Raw genomic sequence first — 21,512 nt, forward strand, 5'->3', positions numbered from 1 at the left:
GCATGCCTTTGCCAACAAGTCGTCTTTTCGCGACGATGGCTAAAGCTAATCTACTAGCTAGACTAACTACAGAAATGATTCTCTGAAGTATAGTCTTCATTTTTCAAAGGCCAACGCAGAGTATTTCAAACAAAAGTCGCACAAAATAGTTGAGAATTCGCAGAAATGAAAGACAAACGAAAGAAAAAGAAGTATAACTTCAATAATACACAAGTATACAAACATACATATGCGCACATATGTGAATATGTCACCAACCAAAAATTGAAACATTGTTTTACAAAAAAACAACAGCATAAGCATGGCAACATTGTGTTGTTGGTAGAAAAGCCGAGATGTGCCGAAAGAAACGATCGCCGATTGTCACCGCTTCCCTTGCTACTCGAACATCTTCGCAGACAAGGTTGCGCAACCTGAATCTATCGCAACCTTTTCCGAACTCGTATAAGAAGTATAACTTCAAAAACTTTACTTATTTTTGGCAATGTATAGTATAGTTTTTAGAGTTTAGGTTAAAGTTTTCACGAGGCACTGTACTGATACATTCTTAACCACTACATTTCTTTTTGGAAAATATATCATATTTCTCTCATTGATCGTAACGTCTACAGTCGAAAATATAACGGCAACATTACTTCGAGTTGCATCATTACATCTTCGCATGCTTGTATCACGAATCCGGTAATTGCTATAGAAATCTCTTTCCGTGCATTACTGAACATAATTTGGTGTACGACCACATCCTGTATTCCTGGGTTTTGCTCTGTGATAAAATATGTCAGGCATTTTGAAATAATAAATATGAAATAGTTTTTTGACTTTTTCTTTACATTTGTAAAACCAATTATATATAGTGAAGTTAGCTAAATGTTCGAAAATTCTGATATTAGTTATATAGGGAATAGTTTTCGCTTAAATTTATCTATTTTACGTATAAAGATATACTGTTGTGAGTAAACCCCGCTCCCTTATCTTCATTGGGTATGTTAGTTATTGGCCGATATATGCGGTACAAAGTCACCCGGAAGCTCGAAAATCTTTATATGAAGTATATGGGAACTAAAAGAGTTATTTTTTCCGATTCAGTCTATTTTTGACATACAGACACATCATTAAAAGAGAAGGATTTCAAAAGTCAACTATAGGTACCGGGGTCTGAATATTCGGAACCTAGGGTAACATAAGAATATAACCGTTTTATTGGAAGTGAGCCAGATCACCATCCGATTTCATCCATTTTCACTCGGTCCGTAGAAGTTCTTTTAAGATTTGTACTCAACAAATTTTGTTGTTGTAGCTTAAGTGATTTAGGAGATATGTACATTAAACTTGTTAGAAGGTGGGACCAAGCCCACTTCTTTAAAAGAATTTGCATACAGATGCCCTTGCTCTGTATCAAACGACCGCTTTATATCCTAATTTAGTGTTTAGTTATGGTCTTTTATATGTTTTCGATTAATGGCGATTTGTGGGAGTGGCAGTGGTCCGATTGCCCCTATCTTGTATTTTTTTTTGTACTAAGGAACCCACATACCAAGTTTTATTGGAATATCTCAATTTTTACTCAAGTTACAGCTTGCACGGCAGACGGACGGACAGACAGGCAGTCAACCAGATTCCAACTTTTCTCGTCATGCTCATCATTTAAAAATAAGCCTATATCTATCTCGCTTAGTTTTAGGTGATACGTAGATAGGTGAACAGCAACTGGTTGCAAGAGTATAAAAGAATTAACTATTACAAAATGCATTTAAAATAAATGTACAAATTTCTAACTCAACATAATAAAACGAATGATATCAAAGGTTATTTCAACTTCAATACTTGAAATTGAATGTACGTTAATAATGTAGTTGTAACGGAATTCAGTGTTATAACACGCAAAGTCCAAATACAATTAAAAGTGCGCTAAAATATTGTACTAATCCAATTTTCCAATATTTGTATCGATTTGCACGAGCAGTCTAAATGGACCTGTTCTGATCGATGAGTGCATTGTAAAGTCATGAGTTCAAGAAGACCCATACGAATCTCAACTGGAGTATAAAAACACTTATTAAACGTGCAAAATAGGCACTAAATCCGTATATTAGAACTAAATCAGTGAATACCCAAATATTTCTGATAAGAACGGCATGGCATTTCACAAGCAAGACGGTGTTTAAGAACTTCAAAGAAAGAGTTGGAAAACTTGGCCAAAGAGCGTGGCCTCTTTGGTGAAAACGGAACGATTCGACCAATTTCAACCATGTTGAGTACATATGGTAACATTGCCTTGAAATTCTTATGTTACCTACTTTCCATATAACACAATTCCATCTGATCTGTTTACTTCATAGTTTACAAATCTGTCATCAATGAAGATATTGGAATTAAATTTTGCACAAACAGTGCCAATAAAGTAAGTGGTCTCAAAATTGTTGCAATTGGATCATAGCTTCCCAATCCTTAGATACTCGAATTGCGAACCTCAGAGCTAATTGCTGATTTTATACTGGAAACTCTCTGAGCTATTTTAATGAAATTGAGATATCGTACTTTCCGCATAATAAAATGGTCTTCTATCGAAAATGGATAAAATGCGGTCAATACGCAGCCGCTAACACACAAATAGTGTAAATAGAATATAAATCTTTAATAAAATATTAAAAATAAATATAATACGTATACTTACCTATCCATATGTAATTCCACTTCCCACAGTTTTGGCTGTGACATTAGCAAACTGGAATTAAGCCAGTACTTTTTTTCCTTTAAGTTTATATGTATTTCACAAATAGCGGGTTTAACATTGTCAGGTCGAGAATTAAGTTGCAAAGCAAAGTCATATAGATCGTTGCCATATTTAAATTTTAAGTTACTATATGTGAATGTTTGGGTTCTTCGGTACGCAGCGTTTATTGTTGTAGCTTCAAAACTATCAGTTTCTATCAACATTTTCAGCGCCTGTAGCCGGTTATGGTTTTTATAGTTAACTTTAATTACAATGTAGTCTTCTGTGAACCAAGCACCATTAAAATGAATCTGTGAAGATTAAAAATGTTGACCGTAAAATGAAGTTAGCAATGATATAAAGGGAATATAGAATATAACATTTGCTTATTACGTTAAAAAAATAGTGTTAATATTTTGCCATAAAGTGGCACGCACTAAAAACATTATTCGTGCAAAGTTTAAACCCGTTATATTGATTGGTTCTTGATTTGTGTATTGGAATAATAGAATCAAGTAGAATTTAAAATTGTGCTGTATGGGAAGTAGGCGTAATTATTATCCGATTTCGTTCATTTTCATATGTGAGATAGGATTATAAAAAGAATGCCACGTATCAAATTTTGTAGAATTCAATTGGTCTAATATCGAGATATGGGATTTCACCAAAAAGGGAGCAGTGGCACGCCCATCGCCCCTATAAAATCTTGTCATAGCATCCCGGCGGCAAATGTTTAAGTTTCTGATTATTGATTTATCGCGCTTTTGGTAGTTTTGAACTATACCGTTATATGCATGCGTTCATGCATTTTCACTCTGTCGGTAGGAGTTCTTGTAGTATTCGTGTTGGGCGCATTTAGTTATTACAGTTTTAGTGGTTTAGGAGACGCATACATTATACTTAGTAGGGGGCGGGGCCAAGCCCACTTTTTAAATTTTTTTCCCCATAGGAGCCCTCGCTACTGCGATCGATTGTGCCAAATTAGAGTTTTATATCTTAATTTTGTGCTAGTTATTGTACTTTAGAGATTTTTGGTTAATGGCGATTTGCATTGATATGTATGATATTACTCAAATTTATAGTTTAAAACACCTAACTAACTTAAAATATCGTCTATATTATTTCTTGATGCAATTGTTAAGTAGTAATAGCATATATACTTGTATGTTACAATAATTGTCGTATACTTAGTATGCATATACATTGGGTCAAAAAATGTTTTTTTTTTGCTGGGTATTCTAAAAAATTGGTTGAAAATTGGTACCTCTATGAAAGGCTCTTGAAGTATGCGGTCTTAATTGTAACGGGAAGGTCCTTCGCTTAAGGGTTTTAATTTTTGTCTTATTATCAAATAGAAACATTTATATATCCCTGCCAACTACTTGAAAAAGAAATTCGTTTCTTAGATTTTAAAGGAAGTAGAAAACTCTAGACAAAACCATTTTAAAGATATTAACGGTAAAGATTTTAAAACAAATATTATTTTTTTCTATCGAATTTTATAACTCAATAAAAAACCATAATTTTAAATTTTTCAATATATTTATCGAATAGGTTTGCGTGAGCTGTTTAAATGAATATGATCTTGATCTTATTAAGCGTTTTCGAGATATTCGAGATTTCAAATAAATGAAATCAGGCTACAGCATAGAATACCATCTCCCAATTTCGGGGTTGAAATGGATACAGGAGGTCCGCCAGATCAAGAACATATATATGAAGAAATACATATGGCTTTTGAGATTTTTGCATTTAAGTTCAAAAATTTAACTATTAAAGATGCGTGTTTCTCCGATTTATAATGAATTTTACACTTTTATTTTTTCAACTTTCATATTCACTAACTCTTCACTAATTCGCTTCTAAACATTTGTTTTGTATTAAATTATGCAAAAATAACTTGAATCCATATTTAACTTTTCCATTTACTCATACAATAAGAAAATAGTTGAAAGCAAGCAAAAAATTTGTGTTAATATATTTTAATGGGAGAAGAATTACCCATGTCGTCGAAATCGGTCGCTGGGGTCTGCAGATATGTGATTTAATCTAAAAGTGAGTCCCATCGTCACAACTCTGGCTCCGATAAAGCCCTCTCATACCACCCCGATTGTCAAACTTTAAGTCTCTTTCATATTTCGTTATTGATTTTCGCACTTTTAGTAGTTTTTAACAGTGACGTTACATAAGGATTTTCCAATTTTACTGCTTAAGGCATTGATCCTAAGTGAATTTGGTGAGACCACTCCCACTTTTTCAACATTTGTATTTTGTAGCCCACATTCTTCTGTGTCAAATAAGAGTTCTATATCTTACTTAAGCTCGTTATACGTTTTCGGGTTATGGAGTTTTTGGTCGTGACAGTGGCTCCATCTGCGAACTTTGCCTTACTTTGTTTCCAAGGAACATGTGAATCAAGTTTCATTAAGATTCATTTTGATTTTTACTCAAGTCACAGCTTTCAGCTATGGACAGACGGACGGAGAGACTCAACTCGTCCGCGTTCCAAGGTGCGTTTCAAAGTAAACAGGACTTTAAAAAAACAGAACAAATGGTTTTTTCGGCAAAACCAATTTATTTTATTCAAAATAGTCTCCTTCTGCGTCAATACAGCTTTTTGCACGGTCCAAAAGCATATCGAACGAGTGTTTTAGCTCGTTGGCCGGTATGGCCGCAAGTATTCCGGTCCAAATTTTTTGAATGACTTCTACGTCTGCATACCGCTTTCCTTTCATGAGCAAATGCATTTTTCCGAAAAGTAAGAAGCCGCACGGTGTCATATCAGGTGAATACGGGGATTGGTTAATTGTCATACTGTGATTTTTGGTCAAATAATCGGTCACAAGCATCGATCGGTGAGACGGCGCATTATCGTGCAACAAACGCCAACTTTCATCTTCGCGATATTCGCGCCGAAAACGTCGAATACGGCGCACCAAACGCTTATAAACTTGGTGCTTGGGATCATACAAATAAATCAGCATTGTTTTCACTTTTGACGTCTCCATTCGCGATTTTTTGGATTTGGGCTCGGCCGGTGCCTTCCATTCAGCACTCTGGCGTTTCGTTTCGGGATCATATTGGCAACACCACCGTATGGATAAAGATAGCAGATTCTAACGCACCAATCGACATACATATAAATGGCGCCACCAGGGGCGCTGGATTCATGTTTACTTTGGAACGCACATTGTATAACCCTATATATACCTCACTTAATTTTAGGTGATACATATAACCGCTAGGTGAACAAAACCATTATACTCTGTAGCAACATGTTGCAAGAGTATAAAAATACAAAATTGCTAGCCATTTTTGTAGAGCAGTAAATTTCCTACAACGCTAGGAGTTTTCCGGTTTGCTATATAAATTTTTTTTTTCGTTGAACTATAAAATCATAAGAAAATGTTTTTTTCTTTAAAATATTCAAATTCCTTTTACGATGAGCATTCAATTCCCTACAAAATGCACAACCCCTAAACCTAAAGATTTTTTTATTTTTAATTTTGGAAGCAAAATACAAATTTTTCTATATGATAACAAGAAAAAGATAGGGAATCATTAGGAGGAGAATCTACCCATTAGAGATGAGCGATATTGCGATTGTTCGATATCTGTGATTTCAGTGATTGCTATTTTTAAATCACTGTGATTTTATATTGCTATTGCGATCGCAATTAAGTCGACGTTCAAACGGAGACTATTTTGTTGTTGTTGTAGCCGTAGATTCTGCCGATTTTACAGTGTTTGCCCGAATAAAAGTCCGAGTCCCTTCCATTTACGTACAACCGACTATCGTGGTAACGACGGAACCTTTTGTCGTTATTGGCGGCTAATTCTCTTTTGGTTCCTGTAACTCGAGTCAAGTTTTTCCGCCTTTCTTTTCACTACATTTTCGCAAATGTTGGAGCGGTTCGGCTAACTGAAACTTAAAGCGTATTGCATAGTTCATTTGTATGTTGGTATGATCCGCTTTTAATATTTTCAAAGAAAAACTAGTGACGGGAATTCCACAATCCATCAGAATGTTTTGAATACCCGCTAATAATATTTTAAAGACCAAATTAATAACGGGAGTTTCCTAATCTTTGGGAAAATATTAAAAACCCGTAATTTTTTTATTCCATATTTTTTCTGAAATTATTTAATTACAATTCTTGTTTTAAATTAAATAATATTAAGTTAAACGAAATAATTATAAGAGCATCTTAATAAAAGAATAAATAAATATAAAACAGTAAAAGTAACTCCATTTTTATTCAAATTCATATAATTTATTACTAAGTGTTATTAAAAACTTAATTTAAATATTTATGAATATTGCAACCATGAAAAGAGTTTCAATTTGTACTCTAAGCTAATTTTTTCAATTCATCACAAAAGCTTTCAAATAAGTAAAATTAAAAATTTAATTATATTAAATTAAAATATTCCATAAGCAGTTGAAACTTCTGGTTGTTAAAAATGTTTTATATGAAATTTTTTTTTGCAAATATTGCATTTTGCATATATTTCATCTACTACTTCAAACATCTGCCATACTTCACTTCTTTTCCTTGATAAATTTCCTGCCATTATTAAAATTATGAGAACGTTATACTCAAAACTTCAAACCGCTATGACGAAAAATAGCATATACGCATATATATATATATACAATACCCTGAAGAAAGCTGCTACTTTTCTGCTATTTGCTATTGTAATCGCATGTACTGTACTATTCGCAGGTTCGAACTGCGATCGCAATCGCAGTTCATAGAAGCGAACTGCTATTTATAAAATGTGATCGCAGTTGCGATTTGCGATTTTTCAATCACAGTGAAAAAATCACCGGTAGTGAAATATCGCTCATCACTACTACCCATTACAATTAAAAAGCCATACTTGGAAAACCTTTCTTAGAAGTATCCATCAACCAATTTTTCTAAGTACGAGGCAGAAAGGAAAAACATTCGCTTGTTTGACCGATCGTAATATATAGTATAAAATGTATGTACAATACATATGTACCAATACATTTCTGTAGCATCATGAATAGTAACCAATAAACTCACCAAATAGGATTTAGGAACAGTTTCTATAAATTTCAACCGTCCGAAACTTGAGTTGAACTTCGAAGCAGTGATATTGAAAAAAGCATCGAATGTAAGCAGATCGCGTTGGGGAATGAGTACAGAAAACAGAAACAAGGCCTCTTTTTTTGGGCTTAAATGAATTTCAGCCAAAATATTGTGTTCACTGCCATTTTTATATCGCTCTTCGTGTCTTAAATTAAATATAGAAAGTTTTTGTGTAATTACTTATAAATCTCAAATTAATTTACTTGACAAATAGTTTAAAGTTGACTTTAGAGCGAGGAATCTTGACCTTGAAGCTAGCATACGAACGAGAACCTTCCCAAATATTTTCCTCGGAGTAGGAGCGCGACAGTATTATATGCCAAATACTCGTGGAGTTTGGATCTTTAAAGCCTTGGGCATTATTGAAAGTTAATATACCTTCAGTGTGGCCCTTCAATGATCGCCAAGTTGAATTTGATGCAAAATTTAGTTTTGGATGTGCTGAAGATCTAAGTTTAATATTTCCATTATATTCCATCTTCGATTTGTCACCGGAATTTAGTAGACGTCCTTCTAAATATATACTCTCTATTTTACTTGTTTGAAACTGAAAAAAATCAAAATTGTAATTAGAGATTGAACAAGTACATAAAATAGTATATAGTAATATAACACATTAATACTACATATAATATATGTTATATATGTTTCACATGTCAAAATAAAATTACAAATTTATACATTTATAAATACTTGTATGTATATGTACATATATATCATAAACTTATAATACTTGTATTAATCGACTAAATTTATGTAGTGCATATTGACACGATGAAAGATGCAGAATTTTGCACTGATATTATTATATAATATTAAGAACAATTAATTTTGTGCCCAACAGCGAAATGTAGTTTCTTTAAATTGTCAATTAATATAAATTTGTAGCAAGTGAATAGAGATTTATGCCAAAATTGATATATTTTCTTATACATATTATTATTTAGATTTGATTTTGGAAAGAGTATGCAGTGTTGGGTCTATAAATATATTCGTGAATGAGAATAATTTTTAGTACCCTGTTCTGATGTAAATCTTGAGGGCGTTCTACATCGACCGGAACAAATAGTAGTCAGAAAGGACCAGATCTAGACTATAAGGAGGTTAAGGCAAAACTTCTCAGCCGATGTTCTAATAGTTACTATTGTTTAAATGAGTTAATCCTCCCCCACTCTATCCGGGAAAGACTGGCTCACCCTAGCACAACTCAACTCCCCTGAGAAGACCACCACACTAACATCTGAAAACAACATGCACTAATACAACACACCTGAGGACAAATTGCATTTCACCACAGCAGATGACAACTATCTAACTAACAAAAGAATTGGATCATCGCTGCTTTACACACTGCGCCGCGTCGACACCTTTCAACTCAATTTTTACGCAATTCGATATTCACCGGAGCAGATCTACAAATTAACTTCATTTTTCCGCCCAGTTCCTGCGAGCATCAATCCAACAACCAACTGTGTTTAATCACCACACTTTTCTGAATCTGTTTAAGTATATTTAAACCCTTTATTTTATTTTAATTAAAACAAATTGTGCACGAAATTACCCGCGTATATTCATTTTGCATTCTTAATCTCGGGTGTTAGTGAGCCGGAATACCCTAACAAATTGAGGGGTTTAAACAATTATATTTAACCGGGATTTCAATACTGGTACCATGGCTATTCGACCTTCCCGTTGATTTGACCGGCGATACCATATTTTGCGTTTAGCATAACGTAATGGATCCAGTCCAGAAACAGTCACCTGATATTCAATTTGTTTCAAAATGTCTGCTATTGAGAAAAGGTTAGTTTGAATTCTTTAATTTGTAAACGGGATATTAAATTACTATATAAATATATTCATTTATATTTGATGATATTACAAAAAAATTATAACTAGTGTTCATATTTATATTAATTTTAACTTAAAAAAACACACAAAAATTTGTAATTTTGGTTTGTTTACATTATCATCTGTCAAAATGAATTTGATCATTATTGCCAACTACTATTTTTAGAAAATCATAGCTATTGCTAATGAAAAAAGTTCTAGGTAATAGCTTAATTTGCTGATCAAATAAAACACGCATAATATTGAATTTATTATAGTCTAGTGCCAAAAAGTGGTCAGCGAATTACCACATATCAGGCGTGGATCCACCCTAAAAATTAAATGTTATACATTATTTCCATCATAAGTGATATTCCGCGAAGAAAAAGACTTTGGGTTGCAAATACAAAATTATATAGTGTCCCCCTGGATCCCTGCCACATGTAGTATAATGATTATCGCTGATTTAGTACACTTTGTGTTAAATATGATTATAAGATATGATTGCATACAAATCTGTAAAAATATAAGCCACAAGGCTAAAAATGAAAGGATTTGTACTGTTTAATTTTGTAACACTAAAATATGCAAAAATGATTGAAAAGGTAAGAAAATCAATTTATCGTCAATCTTTCGCCTACTATCAATACCACACTCGTGTAAAAATATAATTTCTTATATATATATATATATATATATTCGTTATAAAAATTTGTACATATTAGAAAAACGCATACCATGTGACTTGATATTTATATTTTCTATTTAACTTTGTTTAAATGAGTTAAGCATCTGCCCCCTCTACACGAAAAAACTGGCACACACTAATGCAACACTTCCGATGACAGCATACTCATACATCAGCACACAACACAATCCCCACATTTCTACATTCCACTTAACAAAAAGGCTGGGCAAAAGGATGGCGGTTTCATTCGTTTTTTGATCCATTCGCTACACACTGCGCTGCGTCGACACTTTTCGCCAGCACCTACATACATCTAAGAAGACATTCGATCAACACAAGCCACACATGGACACTGCGCTCAACATTCGTCGACAAGATATTCGATTCTAGGCGCCACATCAATATCTTATATAATCGCTCAGCGGTCCGGTCATACCCACCCACTTTATACGAGTACACTAGTATTTCGAACATAGCTTTATATTTTTTATTCGTATTAAATAATGAATAAATTAAAAATAATTGTACATTTAAAAAGTGTGAGTATCTTTATTTAAAGTGAGAAAGTGGTTAAGTTTCCTGAGCCTTACAGAAAGGCACTATTGGTTTACACAAAACTTCATAAAAAAAAATAAACATTTTGACATACATACATATATAGTGCGGTGAAAGAAATTAAACATTCAAATACGTAAATATAAGGAAGAAAAGTTCAGTGTCACGCAAATATACATATACAACTTAAAAAGAGGTGACAAAAAGTGATTAATGTGAAAACACAAATAAATAAAAAACATAAAGTGCAGCGACCCAAACAGCCCATATACAAGTACATACATTCGTACATACGTAAAAAAGTGCACTGACACAAAGTGTAGAAGCTAACAAAATATAATAAACAATTTCAACAAACAAAAAACAATAAAAACCACAAAAGACAAAGACAATCGGGCGCGAAAACTTATAGCAAAACAAATAAAAACAAAGTAAAACAAATAAATCGGGCGCGAAATCTAAAAATGCCTGAACATTAAAACAACGAAAAAACACAAAAACGGATCAAACGGGCGCGAACAATTAAAACAAATATTCAAGATAACAACAGCAAAGAGGAGCCAGCTGGAACATAGAACGGGGAACGCAGAAGGCAGGCAACATATGCGCAGACATACACCCTATAAAATATATGTAGTACCATTGCAAGTACCAAGTGAGCGTATTATGTTCATCTTAATTTAATATGTGCAAATATGTATGACCAATATTACAGTTTTATCCGATATAAAACTTGTAATAAAATATATGCTTGATAAAATAAATACTCAAGAATTTACTTTCACTTGTATTCGGCAATACCTCTTATACTTTTTCAAGTAATAAGCAGGATTGCTTAAAACTTGTAAGCGAAGGCAAACTATAATATCATTACATAAAAAGTAACACATAAAATATATTTAAAACACAGATACATACATATTCGCATATTTACCCAATGGAAATATATGTATTTCTCTGCTATACATATTTTTAATATATTTTCATACTATGTACATATATACATACATACAAAGTGGATAATAAACAGAAATCTAACTTCTTACAAATTAACAAACAACATACGAGTACAAAGCGCATACGGGAGCATACCTGCACGTTACCCACTTCGCTTTCGCTCTCTCGTTCTAGTGCGAACTTACATACATAGTATACATATACATATAATCATACGGCATATATTCTGCCTGTAATTTTATACCCTACACTGGGTACCACAAGCTAAATTATTAAAATTATAATTTTAATAAATTTTTCAAGAAAAGGTTTATCTTAATTTTCCGTAAAAAACTAAGCGGTAAGCAAAGTAAAATTGACTTTTACAAAATACATTTTTTGGAACGAATGCAAAATTAAAAATCAGATTATCGAAATATATGTATAGTACATCAAATTATAAATTTGAACAACATGCATTCCAACATATGTACGTACCAGAGAGCTGCATCGATCACAATTTTCTCAATCATACCCGATCATTGACTCAGATTTTTTGTGACGGAAAACTTTGCTTCAACAAAAATGAATGATCGTAAGCGAGCGTGCTCAAAGCGAACAATCAGTTTCAATCACTGTTGCCTGTTTCGTAATGATTTTTCTCGATCGAACGCCTTGTGTGAGCAGCAAAGAATGTTCGAGAATGCTGCGTGCATTCCGATCGATCACAATCATACCGTTTGGTCATACCGGGTGGTTCCTGCCAGCAGCGCAGTCGCTGAGCGTTCTTTTTCTTTAGCTGGAAATATTCTAACTGAAAAAAGAAATAGGCTCGGACCATGTTCAGTTGATAATTTATTGTTTTTAAATTCATTTTTTTTAAGTTTTAGCGATTAAGAAATCAAGTTTATTACCTTCTTTTAGTTTTAAGTTTTTGTTGATCTCAATGAAGAAGTGATAAAAATTTGAAATTTGTGTTCCCTAATATTTTAAGCATTACCTTTGTTTATTAATTTTAAGCATTACTTGAATTTTAGTTTTAAGAGTTAAAAATGAAGAAATATATGCAGTAATGTTTTGGATTTTATGCATCGCAACTTGTTTCCGTTAAAACACACAAATATGTACATAAAAACTATGCACATACATATTTGCAGGGCAATTCTCGATCTGATTGGTTCAATCACAATCAATTCAAACGCACACTTGATCGATGTATGAGTTTTCATGCATCATTGGACTTGATCGTGTTTTTCTGTACAATCATTTCCAATCATCATACCGGAACCACACAATCAGTTTCAATCAGTAAGTAGAGCAATCAAATCAATTGATCGAACTCCTTCGTTTTGAGCACGAAACTCGATCGAACAATTTTGTTGCAAACCGCTGTGCTGAGTTGTGACCGTTTTGAGCGAGGCTGATCAAACCGGATCGATCATACTCAATGCAGGTCTCTGGTACGTACATATAGAGATGTGCATTTAAACACACACATCTTAGCATCTATTCTGCAATACCACTTGTTCTTTGTCAAACAAAAAACAAGCAGGATTGCATGCAAAAAAGCGAATTGATCTCTCTAACGAGCTTTCAATTGCTTAAGAATATAAGAAAAAGCATAATCATAAGCACACAGACAATTCGTGCATACTTATGTAAATAGCGCATTGATCTCTTCAACGAGCTCTCAATCGCACAAAGCATAAGTACATACATACATATGTATATACAAGTCCGAGTATTAGGGTGTACCTATATACAAAATTTCGGACATCAAATATTTTAATATATAAAAAAGGTGGTTTAAAAGCAATTAACAATTCAAAATAAAATATAAATAATAATTATATTGCAATAACATTGCAAATAAATAAAAAACGATTTAATTAAAAATACGTTTTTTACAGATATAATCTAAACACAAAAAAAAAACTCTTCAAAAGAGTATTCAATTTATTATACTTTATCGCTTCTATTACAATACCATAAATCAGTTTACACTGAGAAAATCTTTAACAGTATTTTAATATACAAATATACAATATAATAAAAATGGTTAATTACGAAAAAAATCAAAATACACCTGCAGGAGCTATACGCTCAAAACTGGCTATTAAATTCATTTCAGAAAGTGACAGTTTAATAAGATACCGCACTAGATTTGCCTCCTCACCGATTCACGAAAACTCGGACTAGAAATCAAAATCATAAATCTTAATAATTTTTGGATACGACTCCAAGCGGCTCATGACGCCATAGTAGAATCTGACAATTCAGATCTACCTCAAAATTTTAAATCATCGGCTCACGATATTTACGAAAACTGCCTTGACCAATGTGAAGAAACGAAAGCTATGATCTCCGATCAATTAAAGCTAATAAAAGCAATTGCACCTACTCCACATCCGAGAGTAGAGCTGCCACAAATGCAACAATATCAAGAGGCAAGTTCAGGCATCCAACTCGAGTTGCCCGCTTGTGACACAGAAACCTTTTACGGAGGTTATGAAGAATGGCCGTCCTTCCGGGACATGTTCACGGCCGTGTACATAAACCATTCTCAATTATCACTAGCGCAAAAATTGTATCACCTCAGATACAAAACTAAAGGTCAAGCAGGCATAATAGTAAAACAGTTCGCTCTTAATGACGATAATTTCAATTTGGCTTGGGAAGCTCTAAAAGCTAGATACGAAAATGAAAGAATACTGGTCGATAAACAAGTAACGACACTACTAAACTTGCCTAAAATCAAGAAAGGAACAAGTGAAGAATTTGTAAGACTACAATCCACTGTTTCTAATTGTTTGTCGATTCTGTCGACACAAAATATTCCCACAGACAGCTGGGACCCAATTCTGGTAAACATTTGCACCGCCGCATTACCAGAAAAGTCGTTACTTCTATGGGAGCAATCGCTCTCATCAGGAAAAAAGTGCCCAACGTGGCAACAAATGAAAGATTTTCTCACCACCCAGGTGCAAGGCGGTGACTGTGGTAGCGAAAGAAATTCACGAAATAGAGTATCTGTGCAATCATGCAGCGGAAAAAAATCAAAGGATGGCTTATGGTAACAAAGCTTCAACTAGCTGGCTAAAAGACAGAAGCAGTACTAAATGGAAAAACAACTTTCTCTTATAATAAATAAACATATTATGAGCCACACTGGTAGGAATGATATAATTGCAGCTTTGAATGAACGAACCAGGGAAAATGCTCTACGTGTTTTTATATCAGGATTACATCGCCCAATGTATCGCACATTCTCTTTTCCGCTAGACCTAAAAATCTACCTAATGCCCTTGCCATTGCTCAGGAGCTACAAACCAACCATAGGCGAATGTAGTTCGCGGAAACCTTTGCGGTAGGTAACACGTTTCGACCAAATATGCCAGCTTTAATGCCTCAGCGCTAAGTCATGGATCATAATAACCCATTGTTCCCACGCATCAATCACAGTACCGTAACCAGGCCAGCTTCCATGGAAGTCGACAGTGGCACTAGTCTTTATAAGCAGAGGACTAACCCTCAAAATACCACAAGCGTACCACAACATAAATCATCGCAACATCAAATGTCCAAATATATTGCTAAACCACAACTCTTAAATTCCGATTTACCAGTAGCGTTCAAACTTTCCCATGACCAATTACATTCGAGTCGCTCACTATTTCAAAAAATTCAAAAAGTTAATTTTATGCCAGAAAAAAAAAGTGTTTTTTTGGACGACAAAAAATATAAAGGCTGCACTGATAGCTTTTATTACGAAACTGATTATTTAAACGAGTATGGAAATAACTATATTCCTAATAATGATCAAAATGTTAGTGATGAAAATACCGGTGAGGAAATTAATCATTTGGACTGATAACGCTCCTGTCGTTTATTGCAAAAAAAGACAAAAACGGCCTGGAACTGAGAATTTTGATAGTTACAGGCACGTCAAAAAATTAGATTAAGGACCTCCCTTTTATTCAAGGTATTAAACCCTTGCATAAACCTTTTAAATTGTCGTCAATGAACGGACAAAATATAATTAACCGAAAATGCCTAATTAACATTTTAGATATTACCTCTACGTTTTCTTGCTTTCGAATCTAAAAACGTTCGATGGTATCATTAGATTAAGGACCTCCCTTTTATTCAAGGTATTAAACCCTTGCATAAACCTTTTAAATTGTCGTCAATGAACGGACAAAATATAATTAACCGAAAATGCCTAATTAACATTTTAGATATTACCTCTACGTTTTCTTGCTTTCGAATCTAAAAACGTTCGATGGTATCATAGGGTATGATTTCCTAAAAAACATTGATGCAAATATTGATACTGGTAAGGGATATTTATTTTACCGAAACGGTAAAGTTAAATTACAATACTTATCGTGTAATCAGGTTAATTCAATTGTAATAGAAGAAGAGTCTGTACCTCCGTTAGTTCAAACGAGATTTCGTAAAATCATAGAAAAGAACAGTGACGCTTTCGCCGATCCTAATAGGTCGTTGCCATATAATACCACTGTAAAAGCCAAAATTCGAACAGATATTAATGACCCGATATATAGTAAAAGTTATTCGTACCCGATTTCTGTGGCTCCATTCATCAATAACGAAATACAAAATTTACTCAGAGATGGTATAATTAGGGAATTGTGTTAGCCATATAATTCTCCAGTTCACGTAGTTAGCAAAAAAGGTTTTGATGAAGATGGTAAACCTAAATTAAGGATGGTGATAAACTTCAGGAAATTGAACGAGAAAACAATCGCAGATCGATACCCCATACCGGATACAACCGTAATCTTAGCCAACATAGGTAGATCCAAATTTTTTACAACATTAGACCTTAAGTCAGGGTTCCATCAAATTTTATTAAGTGAGGAAGACAGACAGAAAACGGCGTTCAATATAAATAATGGAAAATACGAAATTTGTAGGTTGCCTTTTGGTCTGAAAAACGCACCAAGTATTTTTCAGAGGACCATTGATGATATTTTACGCCAGATAGGAAAATACTGCCATGTTTATGTCGATGACATAATTATACGAGCGCTGTCCGATAAATAACCGACCTCAACGTGAAGCTAGCGGCACATCTGAAAAAAAAGTTTCTACTTCAAATTGTGCATATTATAATAGCTACTCGCCAAAATTTCAGAAATTTATCTTGCGCAATTATCTGTTGACAGTCGTTTTTGTGAGTCTATTTCGGTGATTTCCCCAAAATGGAAAAAATTGAATATCGAACTGTAATTAAATTTTTATTTTTGAAAGGCAATACGCCTTCACAAATCAAAGATGAGTTGGACTCTGTGTATGGTGACTCTGCACCATCGTTTACCACCGTAAAATTTTGGGCAGCTGAATTTAAACGTGGTCGCAGGAGCTTGGAAGATGATGAACGTCCTGGGCGTCCAAAAACTGTAACCACTAACGATAACATCGCTAAAGTTCATCAATTGGTACTAGACGACCGCCGGATTAAAGTTAGGGAAATAGCTGAGATTATGAAGATGTCAAAAGAAACTGTTTGTCACATATTAAACCAAGATTTGGGCATGAGAAAGCTGTCCGCGCGTTGGGTGCCGCGTTTGCTTACGCTAGACCACAAACGTGCGCGCATGAACATTTCCAGCGCTCTGTTGGCTCAGTTTAGAGGCAATAAGACCAAGTTTTGGCGCCGCTTGATAACTGTAGACGAAACTTGAATTCATCATTATACGCCCGAAACAAAAAACCAATCTAAACAGTGGATTGAAAAGGGGGAACCAGCCCCAAAAAAGCCTAAAGCTGTGTATTCGGCTGGGAAAGTGATGGCGAGTGTTTTTTGGGAAAAAGGAAAAACTATAACAGGAGCATACTACGCATCATTATTGGACAAGCTAAAGGAAGAAATTTCGAAAAATCGGCCACATTTGCAAAAAAAGAAAGTCTAGTTCCACCAAGACAACGCACCATCTCACACCTCAACAGTCGCCATGGCGAAAATCCACGAATTGCGGTTCGAACTGCTTGACCATCCACCTTATTCACCGGATCTAGCACCAAGCGACTTTTTTTTTGTTTCCTCAACTTAAAACTGCGCTCGGCGGCCAGAGATTTTCGTCAAATGAGGAGGCAATCTCTTTCGTGAACTCGTATTTTGCAGACAAAGACGCCAAGTACTATTTGGAAGGGTTGCAGAGATGGGAGCATCGCTGGGAGAAGTGTGTGGAGTTACAAGGAGACTATGTAGAAAAATAAAAAAAAATTTTTTGAAAAAGTCGCGTGCATCATGGTTAGGTCGGTTATTTATCGGACAGCCCTCGTATATTCCCCAGACGAAGAGTCACATTTACACCACATCGATTGTATCCTTCAGAAACTCGAAAAAGCGGGAATGAGAGTGTCTGTCGAAAAATCGAGATTCTTTAAAACTGAAGTGGAATTTTTGGGATTCCTTGTATCTGAGAAAGGCATTAAAACTTGCCCAGATAAGATTAACGACATCATAAACTATGAACAACCAAGAACTCTTCGAACACTACGTTCATTTCTTGGTTTATCTGGGTACTACCGCCGTTTTGTGAAAGATTATGCTGCCATTGTAAAATCATTGACTGTTTATCTTCGCGGTGAAAATGGACAAGTGGGTGCCAAAAGTTCCGAAAACGTTAGAATAGATTTTAACCCAGATGCCCTATGCGCATTCAAAAAATTAAAAAAAATATTAGCCTCCGAAGACGTGCTTCTCCAATATCCTGACTACCAAAAACCCTTTGAGCTTACCACAGATGCTTCCTCTACTGCCTTAGGCGAAGTTTTATCGCAGAATAGGCGACCTATAACGATGATATCACGAACACTTTCTGCTAGTGAACAAAATTATGCCACCAACGAACGGGAGCTCTTAGCAATTGTATGGGCATTGAAGAAACTTCGTCACTAATTGTACGGAATTAAGGACGTCCATATTTTCACTGACCACCAACCGCTAATATTTGCTATGTCTGAAAAGAATCCCAATTCCAAGATTAAGAGGTGGAGATCATTTGTTGAGGAATTTTCTCCTACTTTTCAGTTCAAACCCGGAAAAGACAATAAGGTAGTTGACGCACTTTCGCGACAGTTTGCCTACACTTTGAATGATAACGCCTCTAACGAAACCGTGCACAGCTAGGAATCTTCTACCAATACAATTAAAACGGTTAACTGTCCAGTCAAAAAATTTAAAACTCAGCTTGTGCTCTCAAAGTCAACCTCATTTAGTAAATGCACCAAAATACTATTCCAAAAATATATTCGCTACGCAATAACATTTACCACTATTGAAGATCTCTTACAATGTTTAAAAGGCGTCATAAATACAAACGCCACAAATGCAATGCGTTGCGATCTTCCAACCCTAGCAGAAATACAAAATACATTAGTATCCGTCTTTGCTGGTACTAAATTTCTCCAAACCGAAATCATGGTCATAGATTTACCTAATAAAAATGATCAGTTGGAAGTGATAGCAACAGAGCATAATCGAGCTCATCGTAGCTTACACGAAAATTTGCGCCAAATTTCCAGTAACTATTTTTTTCCAAACATAAAAAAATTATTGAAAACAATGATTGCTAACTGCAAGATATGCTTGGAAAATAAATACCATCGTCAACCACCTGATCCGGGAATTGGTAAATCTCCTATTTCAAATCTTCCAGGAGAAATTCTCCATTTAGACATTTCTATAACTGATAAGCAACTTTTCTTGACGTGTGTAGACAAATTTTCTAAATTTGCTATCGTAAAGCCAATTGCTTCAAGGACAAGAGTAGATGTTAAGAATGCTTTATTAGAAATTTTGTTAGTATTTAGTAACACAAATACCATCGTTTCTGATAACGAGAAGGCGTTTCAATCGAATACCATAAAATCGTTACTTAGGGATAATTTCGGAATAGATCAATTTTTTTGTACCCACCCTTCATAGTGAAAGTAATGGTCAGGTGGAAAGGTTTCATTCCACATTATTGATAATATCACGACGCATAAGAGAGCAACAGAAACTGGATGATGTAATTGAATTGGTACTTTTAGCAGCATATAAACATAATTATAGCATACACTCGGTAACCAAAGCTAGGCCAACCGATATCTTTCACAATTTCTCAGAAGAAAATCTAATTGAGATAAGAAAACGATTACTTAAAACTCAGGAGAAAACTTTACATAGGAATAATAAAGATAAAACATTGAAAACTTATAATCCTGGAGAAAAGGTTTTTTTGAAGCGAAATAAAAAGCGTGGAAAAAGTAATCGAAAAAGATCTTGGCACCACGGTTTTGATTAATGGAAAGAAAATTCACAAAAGCAATCTCCGTTAAGCGCAATTTCTATACTTTTTATCATATGTAAACACCATAAAGTAAAGAAAAAAACACTTCTTAATGATTTGAAACATCACATTATTTTTCGTAAAACATGTAAATATGTATACATTTACATATCATCCCCCTATTGAAAATTGAACACCTAACGAACCGAGGACGTTTCGCACTTAAGATGGGGAGTAGTTAACATAGCAGCTAGTATCCCATATGCTGCTACTCTTGAAATATATGCTGGGTTTATTTGTCTAACTAGAGCGCTAATGATCATTAAATGAAATGTTTTTGATAACAGAGTATCAAAACCGGCTTAGCACTTTATTTGTTTTTACTTGTGCGGGCGGTTTAAAACAATAGGACTTTGCTAAGGAATGCGGAATTACGGTACATCTTTAGCATGATGTGTAATAATAGGCTAGAGTTAGAAGCATTTAATATTAAGTGATCAGTTGTAAAGTTGGACTTGAAAAAGCCAGTCATATCTCAGTTAATAAAAATCCTTATAACAAAACAATTTGTAACTTGTATGCAGCACCAATATGGCGCTGCGGCAGAAAACATATGCAGAAAGGGCGAAATCAATAGTACGACTGAATGCCATCAGTGTTCATCAGTCCTCATGCTACCAGACTAATGGCCATGGAAATTAAGCGAATATTCGGCAAAACGAAAAGCACTACACGAAACAACTACGGGGAGATGGACGCACAGGCTTACAACCATGGATAGAACGGAAACACGGGGAAACTGATTTTTACCTTACGCAGTTTTTAACAGGTCATATATGTTATAGAGAATATCTATACCAATACGGACATGATGACGAAACAAATTGCTCCTTGCATTACATATCCTCTTTTCCTGCCCAAAATATGAAAAAGAAAGACTAGAAATAGAGAATGTGATAAACGATTGCGTGACACCGGAGAATGTAGTGCCTTACATGATCGAATCGAAGGCGGTCGGGGACAATATGAGGATATGGGAAGAAAAAGAAGAAAGAGTGACAACGCAGCGGAAACAGAAGGATTAATCGGAATGGCTAAGCTTGATCCCTCCATATCAATATGGCAGCGAAATAGTCGATGCCCAAATTTGTAGAAAAACACACAACAACAACATTTTCATTCATGAACGCAAGCGAACTTTCAACAGGCAAACTCGCTTCATTCATAAAAACGACCACTTTAACATCTCCCCGAGCATGCCTTTGCCTACAAGCGTCTTTTCGCGACGGTGGCAAATGCTAAAAATCATAAATTGAAGAACTTTCTGATGTTTCTTCACAGAAAGAAGTGAGAAAAGTGGCAAC

The 21,512-nt window shown here is 34.6% G+C and overlaps 1 protein-coding gene across 10 annotated transcripts in view; it reads right to left on the minus strand.

Annotated features, from left to right (window-relative positions):
- The window catches only part of LOC105224506 (uncharacterized), a 435,144-nt gene that overhangs the window by 209,944 nt on the left and 203,688 nt on the right, over positions 1-21,512 (minus strand). For all 10 annotated transcript variants that reach the window (XM_049462163.1, XM_049462167.1, XM_049462176.1 and 7 more), the window contains 3 exons: positions 8,037-8,380; positions 7,768-7,978; positions 2,675-3,024 (listed from right to left, as the gene is read on the minus strand). In XM_049462163.1, the coding sequence (XP_049318120.1) occupies positions 2,675-3,024; positions 7,768-7,978; positions 8,037-8,380 (905 nt within the window). The remainder of the gene's footprint in view (positions 1-2,674; positions 3,025-7,767; positions 7,979-8,036; positions 8,381-21,512) is intronic.

Source organism: Bactrocera dorsalis, chromosome 1, assembly GCF_023373825.1.
Source record: "Bactrocera dorsalis isolate Fly_Bdor chromosome 1, ASM2337382v1, whole genome shotgun sequence".
In the NCBI taxonomy this organism is placed as follows: Eukaryota; Metazoa; Arthropoda; class Insecta; order Diptera; family Tephritidae; genus Bactrocera; species Bactrocera dorsalis.